The sequence below is a fragment of the Elaeis guineensis genome, chromosome 14 (assembly GCF_000442705.2).
Source record: "Elaeis guineensis isolate ETL-2024a chromosome 14, EG11, whole genome shotgun sequence".
Classification (NCBI taxonomy): domain Eukaryota; kingdom Viridiplantae; phylum Streptophyta; class Magnoliopsida; order Arecales; family Arecaceae; genus Elaeis; species Elaeis guineensis.
This window is the reverse complement of record NC_026006.2, coordinates 62,558,349-62,569,831: the sequence shown is the minus strand read 5'-3', so window position 1 is coordinate 62,569,831 and position 11,483 is coordinate 62,558,349. Positions and strand designations below refer to the sequence as shown.

The window sequence follows — 11,483 nt, the reverse complement described above, 5'->3', positions numbered from 1 at the left end:
TTCTTTCGAGTGAAGAGAAGCATAATTTTTATAGTTTTCAGAAAATGGACAGATGAAATTAAAAAGAGAACCATGCTGTGCTTAACAAGGAGAAACCCAATTATTTTCATCTTAGAACTACTCATTATCGTCCTTCATCAGTTCTCGGTTCATTAACAACAACAAGTCAAATTTTCCGATACTACTTCCATGCCAAACCCATGCAACACCAAAGCCAGTGAGAATATTTCTTCTTCATTTTTTTTTTTCATCATTAAAAAGTTATTGATTGAATCAAATTCATCGTAGAGCATAAATATTTTATTAATTAGAAAGAGAGAGAGAGGATTAAACGTACCGTAGTGTGTATTGTTGCACACATGAAATGCAAAAAAAAAAAAAAAAAAAAAAAATCCAAAACGTGCACTGATGTATTTAATCCTCTTTCTTTCTTTCCAATTAATAAATTATTAAGGATCCACGGTAAATCTGATCCAAGTAATAATTTTTTCTTCTCAATAATTTTTTTTTTTAATTTTTTTTTAATTTTTCTTTTCTAAAAGCTCATCCAACGATGCTAAAGTGCGGCTACGAAACGGTTCGACACCAAAACGGTCACCAGCCTTTGAGCAGCGAGCCTCGAGAGCCGAACATTTGTTCGAGAAGGATGACAATGGCCATGGCGACGGAGGCGTCGAAGCCCGGCTCGACGATGAGGCGGAAGACATCGACGCCAAATGCGACGCCTCCGACGGCCTCCTTCCGCCTTATCTCCGCCAGTCGCTGCCTCTCCTCGTCGTAGACCACGCAGCATCGCTGCGAGTAGGACCCCTCGATCTCGTAGTGGGCCGCGACGCAGCCCTTGGCGCCGCCACGGCACGAGGTCACGTGCGCCAGCGCCTTGGAGTGGAGGAGATTCACGTGCTTCCGCGCCGAGAACCGCGGGTTCGCCGCCTCCTCCCCGTCGTAGATCAGCCAGTGGTCGCCCAGGCTCAGCCGCTGCACGCGTGCACACAACCGAGTCAACATCCAAAAACTAGCCGAGTTTTAGTTTCGCAAACTTTTTTTTCACTCGGTCTCAGTCATTTGACTTCAATTACATCAAGAACAATTTCGAAAACCAGAAATTTCTAGAACGAAATCCACCTTCTTGTTCTAAAAAAGAAAAGAAAATTATTAAGAAGATTTGATTTTAAAAACAGGCACTGCAAGCTGTAAAGAACAAGAAGAATTACTCAAAATAGGAAAAATTTTGAACCAAAACCTTCGATCTTTTCGCTCTCTTAGACAAATCATCGGAAAAAATATTCGAAAATGGAACGAGATCCGATCACGTGATCGATCATCGAATAGTTCTTCCAGATTCGGAGATCGGCGACGGTGATCTACCTTTCGCCGGATGGTAAGAAGCGGCTTGCCGGCGGCGTCCATGAGGATGATCTCCCTCTTGCTTCCCGACGTGTAGTTATCGACTCGGAAGACGAGGTTGCCTTTCGCGTCGAAGACCGTGAACCCGTTCCCGTTGAAGAGCAAAGACTTCCGCCAGACCGTCAGCACCACCGTCTCCGGCGCTTCACCGCCACAGCAGCATCCGCCGGAGAACTCTGACATCAGGGAGCCCTCGGCGGAGGAGGCGTTCGGGTGTATCCTCGCCATTCCAGCCGGATTTCTTTTTCCGGTTGCCGGAAACTCAAAAGCAGACGAGAGCTTATTGCTTTGGTGATGGAAGCGAGCGTTCAGCGCCCATATTTATAGCGTCGATAGACGAAAATACCCCTAGAGAAAGGGCGCGCTACCTCGGCACGTGCGCCGCAGCTGGGGGTGATGTGGACGAGGGGCTCGATTGCTTAAACTAGAGATTATTTCTGGGAGTTTAAGGGGGTTTAATAATGTTTCTTTGCCTCAAAGTTAAGAGAGATTCGTGGCTCTGAGACAGCCACGTGGCAGTCAGAAAGGATTTACGGCAGGGTGGGGATATCTATGGGGCTTGGGCCGCTTGGTGTGCATAATATCGTCACCATAAAAGCGCCTATTGGAGGGCCCGGAGCAAGATGAGTAATTGGTGTAAGTTACTTAATTGTTGATCAGATATTGTTAAAAATTATAAAAAATGTTAGGCAAGAAATATTTGAAGTCAAGATTACATGATGACATGTTGATGTCAGGTGACGAGGGATTTTATCACTTCCGTAAACAGGCCTTGTAATTTCTGGTATGTAATTTTTTTTTTTTTAAATTTTTTGGGCAATGAAAAAAAATGTTAGTTTGATTATGTTTTGAAAGAATGGTCCACGTTTATCGGAGATTTTTCAATGAAAAATTTTTCGATGTTTACATTAGTCAAATTTCAATAACAACAGAGAAAAATAAAAAAATAATAAGAAAAATATTTTTTTTTAAAAGTTATCTCTTACCTAAACATTCTCTTCATATTTCTTTTATAAAAAGGTGGAGCAATAGGTTATTAGTTAGAATCTATGGGTTATTATGCTTAATTTTTTAGATCGTTAGACCATACTCTGATAGTTTATTGAGAAGAAAAAATCATCTACTAATTTTTAGATTAAAATTGTTAGTCATGGATGTTAGTTACGGATTTTATCCATATAGTTAATTAAGTTGGCGACTTGAAATGAGCACGAGATCGAAATCTCGGATTCGTATTCGGTATGATTTCGCTGAGTCGCTCTAGATACGTGCCAAAGAGAAGAATTGCTTTGGTCAATAGATTATTTTTATAATAATTTTATATATGATTTAATTAAATGCCACCACTTGCATGCCATTCAACCAAATACCTATTATTTTAGGATAATTAAAATTACAGAATCAGGTTTCCACACAAAAAAGGATAATAAAATCATTTTCATCATATAAAATATGTTAGTCTCAAAGAGCCATCACTATTTGTAAATATTAAACAATTATTCAATAAGTATTGTAACTTAAATTCTCAAATTATTTCCAATTAACCTCTTTATTCACCTCTTGACAATATTCACCACCACCATTCTTCATACTATTCATTAGCTAAGTACTTTAAATACAACTCTAGCATTGTTAGAGTGTTCCATTAATATGTGGCCACCTACATGTGGTCAAGCTCCCTGATGCAGTGCTAAACCTCTTATGCTTCCAAATTAATGTTTCCAACTTTTGTACTTCTACTATTAACCTAACTTCACAAAAACTATGTTATGATTATGAGCACAAGCATTTCTAAGATGGTTAAATAGGCCAATGATGAATTTTAAAACTGTTTGGATAGGCACCACAGCATTCAACAATAACAACTCTACAATTGGGAAGGTATAATGGCCATTAGTCATTGTCCTAAGTGCTCAAGCGTAATAGCCTTGCACTCAAGTATTTGTAATAGGACCATATCACTATCCTTGGGACCAACTATGGCTGCCATAAAGGACTTGGAATGCTGCTAATGGAGACTCCTATCAATCGAGAATGATGTGATATAAAGCTGGGAAGCTTTGGCAGACTTGAAGGGCTTCTGGTGTGGGTCACGCCATCCAAGAATTTTCACCTCAACAAGTAGAAGATATAAAGTTAAATTCCCACAGGAGAAAAATTAAAAACTTTGCTTGACAATGGATTGGACAAATGACTTCCGAGTTCCAACATGTCTTCTCTTTTGGCTACAACGACAAATTCTTTTCAGGCACGTATTGTTATAAGGGAAGGAAGGAAAAAATTTGTGAAGTGATGAAATTGATTGAAGGGACAAGGACTAGGCCCGAGAGGAATAGATTATTGAGTTGTGGCCATTGGTGCAAGTTCACCAAAGTTTAAAATTTATATATCTATCTATATGTTCACAAAATGTGACGCCAAGGGGGCCTCTCATGTACGGAAAAGGAAGATATTGCGATGGAAGTGGTGAATCGAGTCTTGACAATGGCTATCATCATAATTGTTATAGCATCAAATTGTCCAACAAAGTAAGGTGCAAATGGGGACACATTTCTCGTCCTTGTATGTTGCCTTGTTCCTTGTTTTCCGGCAATAAAATTTGAGCCAGACATCTTTATATTTAGTTAATAATGCCATAATTTTTTATGGTTTCAGGCCAGGCCAATTAAAATTAAAAATCCTTGCTTTTCTCCTAGGATTTATGGAATTCTGGATGATCCATGTGGTGGTGAGGAGTTGTGTCAGTGCGGGCTCTTCAATTTTTTTTTTAAAAAAAAGGAATTAAAAAATTGTATAAAAAGATATTGTTATTTTGTGAGTGATAAATAAAAAAAAAAAAAGAAAACTTGCAAAGCTTTTAGAAAAATATTAAAAAGTAACTACCTATGGAAACAAACTAAGAAATATACAAAAAGGACAATCCACTATTTTTGATGAGATTTTCCTTTGGTTATTCATGGTAAATCACTTTTGCAAAGCAACTAGATTGTTCTAGAAAAGTGACAAATGCTTTTGATTTTAGTCCTAAAAGTAGTGCTCTAATTTCCATTATGGGATGAAAAAATTTCTTTCAACGGACTTTTTGTTGCTTTATTCACAACACATTTAATACAAAATTTTATTTTTTTTTCCTGAAATAGCCTCACATTGGATATTTAACTAAATATAAACCAATTGAAATATAAATTCTTATCTTATTCCAAATAACTTCGTTTTTTAGATATTCAAAACAACATAATAATATTAAATTAAGAGATTTACAACACTTAAATAGCAAGGCATCCAACAAGTCCAAAGTGGAGAAAATTACGAGGAGAATTAGATTCCAATTTTTGGGAAAGGAAAAAAAGCGTAGGGGATTGAGGTGAAAGATTGTTGGCTGGGAGAGGACACTGCAGTTAGATAAGGACTGGCACTTCACAACAAAAGACAGTTCCATTTTGTTTGCTAGCTCATGTATAGCTTCTTCCGTGCTCTAATTCTCTCCTTGCTCATAAGCTTTAACAATATTAGAATTCTTTAAAAGTAGTAGTTTCTAAAGATTAGTTTAGATGTGCCAGATTTTGTTGAACATAGAGCACCCTTCTTTTTCCCTTGGATGCTTTATAACAACAGGCTTATGCATGGTAAAAACGGTGGTGTATCGACAGTCTCAATGCTTGGTCTTGGTGCTTGCTAGGCACTATATGGCTGCAAATGCAAATTATGTAGTTTGTTAGGTGATAATGCAATATTATGCTAGTGCAACAATATATAAAACTAATAATATATATGATGAAGACAGCTAATTAGTTGCTATATATAATTCTATATTCAGCCCTTGTGCTCATTATTAATTTGTTAAGAAATTTGCATTTGTGCATGCAATAAAAGAGTGGCATATTTGCTGCTAATATAATTTCGTACGTTTTGCTTGGTGGTATATCCTTTATGTATTGCAAAATAATGTGCCAAGTGACAGAGAGCTCACTCTTTGTTATCTTCTCATCCTTTGGTGGTATATCCTTTGAGTTTTAACAGCAATCCTTTCACAAAGGTGACACATCCAGGTTCAGAGTATTTCTTATGGAGTAAAACTGGTAAAGATCTGTTAATGTATCAAAAAATAAAAGAAACTCTTGATCCATGCTTCTGAGTTGGTAGAAATTGAAGCTTCTTTAAACTTATTGTTGCATTGACATATAGCTACGCTTATCCCTCTATGGATAACTCTAACTTCTCTACTTGATCAAAAACAATGGAATGCTCAATAGCTCTGACATTATTAATGGCAAATGGCAATGGTTTTGTCTCATCCTTTTTCACCCCCTTGTGCACACCTTCCGGGATAGGGAACTAAGGAACTTGATAACAACATTACCTAAATTCCCACTAAGATTGTGGGAGGACTGTTCTGAAAACATAGCAACCTTCTTGAAATCACTATCACGGAAACTGCAGACCTCCCCATATCCTCAGTTGCACCACAGCTATTAATAACTAATTAACACCTACTTTTAAGGCAAATCAGAAACAAATCTCATTGCTAGCTCCTTTGAAAGGCCAAGGAAAGGGAAGTCCTCAACATCAACCAATCAACATCTTGACCCCCATCTTCAACAACAGTTGCATATGAGAAGAAATCATATATATGAATCCATGAGAATGTAGACCCTCCATCCACATCCGGTTGCCTCATTGCAACGTAACCAGTACATGCATTACTTGTGATGCTTTGTCAAATGATCCTTTCGATGAGAAGGGCTAAAGGTTGTGTGCGTGTGTGTTTTGTTTGATACGGGACTGGGAATGTTTAGTGGGGCTCGCTGAGCATGTCGGCAAGCGATTGCATGTCGTAACGTCCATCACAGATACAACCATATCATCAAATATCTCCAACGCAGATTCTTTTGCAGATAAAAGATTTATCTAAAAATTCATATTTTTTAAAATAATTTTTTTCAGATAATATTTAAATAAAAAAATAATTTATCTATATTTTTTTACATATAAAAAAATGACTTCAAAATTTGCTATTCATATTCTTTTATATTACTACTTTTCTGAATAAGTTGATAAAATTTATCCATATTTTTTATGATATTTCTTATGCTTTTTAGATTTAACTAAGTTATTAAGCATTAAATGATGGGAACATTGAAAATGAAGATGAACATTTTAGGTACAGCTTTAAATACCTACTTTACTGATTGATGGAAAAATGATTTAGTTACTCCCTGAATGGATATATTTTTTTAAATTTTATGAATAAATATTATCAATGATAAATAATTTATTCATCTTGAAAAGTGTGAGAATATGGATAAGTTGATCAATGAAAAATTTGACCAACTTTTCAATAATATTAATCTACAAAAGTTATGAAAAGTCTGTCTCCTTGGGATGAACATACCTTCTAGCAAAGTTCACTTTTCCGCACCATTCAAGCCATTTATGATAAAGAGAGTGGCCCCTTGGCATTAATTCTAAGTGTAAGGGAACATTTGGAAACTTCACATAAAGATATGCATTTGCCTTCTTTTTAGATTTCTCTAGAGAATTTTCGGATGTTTCATTTAAAGTGCAAGATGTTGAATGATGCGCATATTGCATTCTATTGAGATTTTTCATGTCTATAGAGGAAGTAAATAGCATGATTGATCAGGCAGCGTCTTATGTTGCTGATTATATGCCGTGAAATTCTATGTGCTATATATTTTTCTCATTCATCGTCTAATATTTTATTTGCCGACTCTCATGGATATATTTACATCTGTTTGATTTAATTAATCCACTTTATCCCAAAGAAAATTAAGGTGTAAGGTGTTTGTTAAAATTGAGAGGCGGTTTGATCGATCCTAGAGTAGTCATGTAGCAAATGATCGCGTGTAAAATGTGGTCACCTTTCCTTGACTTCCCCACATTATTGGGGAGGCCCGCAGAGAGCTTGAATGCTCTATGGTGTGGGAAGGTTTGGTTGGACAATTGTTGCTAAGTGCCAAAAGGCAACTAGGGTAGACTGAGAACGATAGTGTTGGAGGTAATGTGCAATGTTGAAGTTGGGGTGAGGTGAGAGTGATCTGAGTATGACCACAAAGGCCTTGATAGTTATCGAGGAGATCGTTTAGCTTTGTAGCAGTTGATTTCTAGTGTGAACTTCCACAAGGAAGTGATAAGAAGATTCCCTGTGACCGGCTCTGTTTTATTGGCCGAGTGATTTCCTCCTCTTCATTCATATTTTTGAAGAGATGTTGACCATAGGAAACTTTTATGAATAAGTTAGCATCTTATAGTTGACAGGATGATTAGAACCACAAAGTTGTTGTTGTTGTTAGATTTGTGCCGTCTCATGTTTAAATTTTATCAGTGAGACAAATTGCTGATATAATAACGATGTTTCATTAGAACTGTTTCCATTCTAATGTGCTTCCTTTTTTTTTTTTGAAAAGAAAAGGAAGGCAGAAACATCCCCCTTATATTAATTATCTATCATGAAGTGGATATTTACAAAAGAGCCTCTTGGTTTATTATTGGTGGGATTGGTGGGTATAATGGAAACAATGCGAGCGAGGGTGCTCAGAGAATCGTGCATGCGAGCAATCAAAGCCTTTTCATTGTTTGTTCTATACAATATGACCACTGATACAAGTATTATATGTCCAGGTTTTGCTCCTCTTTTCCTTTTAAAAAAAAAAATATATGCTACTTTGGCGGTGCTTTAAAGCATATTGCAATATTTCACACAAGAAGCATCGTCAAAATATCCATTAACAGATCGTTAATTAGCGACACTAAAGAGAACTAGTGACATTTATTTGCATCATTAATCAGCAATACTTATTAGCATTATTAATCAGTAACACTAATAAGTGTTGTTAATTAGCGATACTATATGGCATCGTCAATTTGCTCAAATCTTCCGATGCTTTTTAAAAGCACCATCACTTAGCGATGTTTAAAAAGTATTGCCAACCTAAAAAAACCAATACGATCCAAAATTACATATTGTTTTTCTTTTCTACATGTATAAAGATGATGCTTTTTCGATGCTTGCTGTAGCACCACATGGTGCTAATTTGCAAAGCTAATAAGCATCGACACATTATATAAAAAAGCATCATTTTCCCGTGGTGATTGAATTGTCGTGTGTGTGAGCATTTTGTTTGACACGAGACTGGGAATAATAAGTGATTTTTTTTTTTTTGATAATTGAGAGGAGCTAAGAGCTGAATTAAAATATAAGCAGTAATAATTACAAACCATAAACATAACTGCGTATATATAAATCTGTTGTCCAAGGGTTAACAATGCGTCCTAGACAAAGCAAAACCATACAAACCTTCCTGTTTACAAAGAACAGCAGGCCGCTAATTATGAAAATAGAAAAAACTCATTCAAATATAAAAGAAGGGAAGACACCACAAGATCGACACACAATAAATAGAAGCTTCAGCATTGTCCTGCCATTTCCACCAGTAACCACCAGCACAATGGATGGTAAGTAAGTGGGGTTCGTCGAGCACATCTAGGATACAACCACATCATCAAAAATATCCAAAGCTGCAGGAAGCAAGATTTGCTTTTCTCCACCTTTCAAGACTTTTACGATTAAGAAAGTGGACCCCTTGGCATTAATTCCAAGTGCAAGATAACTTTTTGCAGCTTCACGCAAAGACCAACGCTTGTCTTCTTTGTAAATTTCTCTAGCAAATCCTCCATCTCGCATTTGAAGCGCAAGGTGTTTGTGTAACATGTGATGGCATGTAACATGCATGGTCACCTTTTGCTGACCTTCCTCGCATGGGTGGGGAGGCTTGAGAGATTTAATGCTTTTTGGTGTGGCCGGGGAGGTTGGGTTGGAGTGAATGGGGGACCAAGAACAATGGTCTTGGTCCTCTTGGAGGCCATGTGAAATTAATGTTGAAGTGGGGGTGAGGTGAGAGTGATCTGAGTATGACTGCGAAGGCCTTGGAACATGCCATGAAAGTTGTTGAGAGGTCCTTTATCTTTCTAGCAGTTGATTTCTAGTGTGAATTCCTACCAGCGATGAGAAGATTCCCAGTGACTGGCTCTTTCTTGTAGACCCAGTGATTTCCCCACTCTTCATTCATACTTTTGAAGCGATGTTGACGATAGGAAACTTTTATGAACATGATGGCATCTTATAGCATGATGATTAGAACCACAAAGTTGTTGTTGTTAGCGTTGTGTTGTCTCATGGTTAAATTTTATTAGCAGCGAGACAAATTGCTGATATGTATTCATGAAAAACTGTTACCATTGTAATGTGCATTGATTGGTATTCATGAAAACAAAGTGCTTTAGATCTTAATATATGCATGTGGGTTCTCTTTGTTTTAATCAGCGATTATAGTTTGATGTACTAACACAGAAGTCTCCTGGAAGTTTACTTGAGGATATTATCCCTTTTTTTCTGTTTGCCTCAAGAAAATTAGGTTCTTCTTCAGATAGAACTAAAGATAAATCATGTCATGTATGTAGTTTGTTTCTACATAAAAAGTTTCTGACAATATTATATATATCTTTCTTTGTGTAAATTGAAAGGGAGGGAAGGTGAGGTAAGTTGGGATGGGAGGGGTGGACTTGAGAAATGAGACAATGGGAGGCCAAATTAAATGGGAGGGATGGGCTTCTCCTAAACACCTCATCAGCCAGATGTTGAATCAATGTGCCATGGTGGTTGAATCCACGTAGATATTCGAGGGGACTGTCTAAGTTAGATGGTCAAGCCCCTTATATATTCTGAATCCAACCTTTTTAATAAAACGGATAAAATTGGTCGATCTGTTTAGCACCTGAACCTGTTTAAACTAAACCCACGTACTATCTTGAATAGGCTGCATGTCGAATTAGTGGGTCAGGTCATGCATTCCCATTTCTAATTTGTATCATTATTTAAAAGAAAAATTGGCAAAACCTAAATATATTATCCATTTCTTGATGAATATTTAAAAGGCTTCTCATCTTTAGATCAACCAAAATAAGAGGAAAAAAATTCATATGGTGCTACATTGTAAGCCATCTTGTTTATACTATTTTGGCAAGAATAGAGTCTGAAGCTTTCATTTTTGATAAAAAAAGGGTGAGCTTTCACCCAACAATATTTTGCAGTGGTAGCGCTCTTGGTTCAACGTTCTAATACAACATTAGGTTTCACCACTTTTCAAGTGAGAAAGAGGGGAATTTTTTTTTTTAAAAAAAAAAGATGAGATCAAATAATGGAAATAGGTTAAGGGTGACATTTGCCTAGGTTACAGTTAATTATTTCATAATGTGAACGGGGAAGCCATCAATGAAGCACCCATCGATTTCCAGTCTACATAAGGAAAGAATGCATCTAAAGTTGAGAAGGACTAAAGTAGATCTCAATGCAGCATCAACTTCTTCCCACAAAAAACAATGCATCAGCTTCAAAAAAGTGCATGGACTATGAATAAAGTGATGCTTCTATATGGGAGCCATCAGATCATGGAGGATCATCTTTTGGGCTGACTATGGTCAAAGTATGGCTATCTTTAACTTTGTTAAAAATATGATCTTTATTTAGCACCTTTTAGGTTGGAAAAGCAAGTAGCTTGTCACATTGCCTTTCTCTTAGTACATATCTAACTTGGCCACCCACAGGAGTGGGAAAAAAGAGCAGTTCAGTCCATAGCATGTGCATAAAATTCCATTGTCTAGTATATTATATGCTAGTCTGCATATCCTTGAATGATATTATTTGTTTGAGAAACAACTGGTGCAGGATGCAATTGTTGGATGAAATAGTTTGTCCTTTTTTTCTCCCCAAGAACAGCAGATCCAAACTGGAAAATTCACTGATGTTGTTCTTTCCATATCTGGGGCTTTTTGCACTTTCAAAAAAGTTAAGCCAATTGCATTTTGTCAGTTTTTCGACTTAAATGTTGGTAGCAGCTGCATGTTTCTATTTTGGCTGCCATTAATTCCTTCATGGCATTCTTTGTTTGTTACATGAGGGTGTTCTACAAGATATTATTATTGAATGAGGTCCCTCTATTGGATAGAGGAAAGACTGCCATCGTTATAAGCCTCTTCTATCCTTGATGCAGAACCAG

The 11,483-nt window shown here is 36.8% G+C and overlaps 1 protein-coding gene across 1 annotated transcript; it reads right to left on the bottom strand.

Moving 5' to 3' along the window:
- Positions 1 to 392: 392 nt before the first annotated feature.
- LOC105057243 (protein LURP-one-related 8) lies at positions 393 to 1,707 on the bottom strand. Its single transcript, XM_010939781.4, has 2 exons — positions 1,369 to 1,707; positions 393 to 978 (listed from the first exon to the last, which is right to left on the bottom strand). The coding sequence occupies exons 1-2, from the start codon at positions 1,633 to 1,635 to the stop codon at positions 595 to 597; spliced, it is 651 nt and encodes a 216-aa protein (XP_010938083.1). The 5' UTR covers positions 1,636 to 1,707; the 3' UTR covers positions 393 to 594.
- Between the last annotated feature and the right edge of the window lie 9,776 nt (positions 1,708 to 11,483).

What these genes read in the sequence shown, in the direction of transcription:
- LOC105057243 (XM_010939781.4), bottom strand. Translation starts at nt 1,635, where the DNA reads ATGGCGAGGATACACCCGAACGCCTCCTCCGCCGAGGGCTCCCTGATG. An exon ending in TTCTTACCATCCGGCGAAAG is followed by an intron (nt 979 to 1,368) that starts GTAGATCACCGT and finishes GCACGCGTGCAG; the next exon opens with CGGCTGAGCCTGGGCGACCA.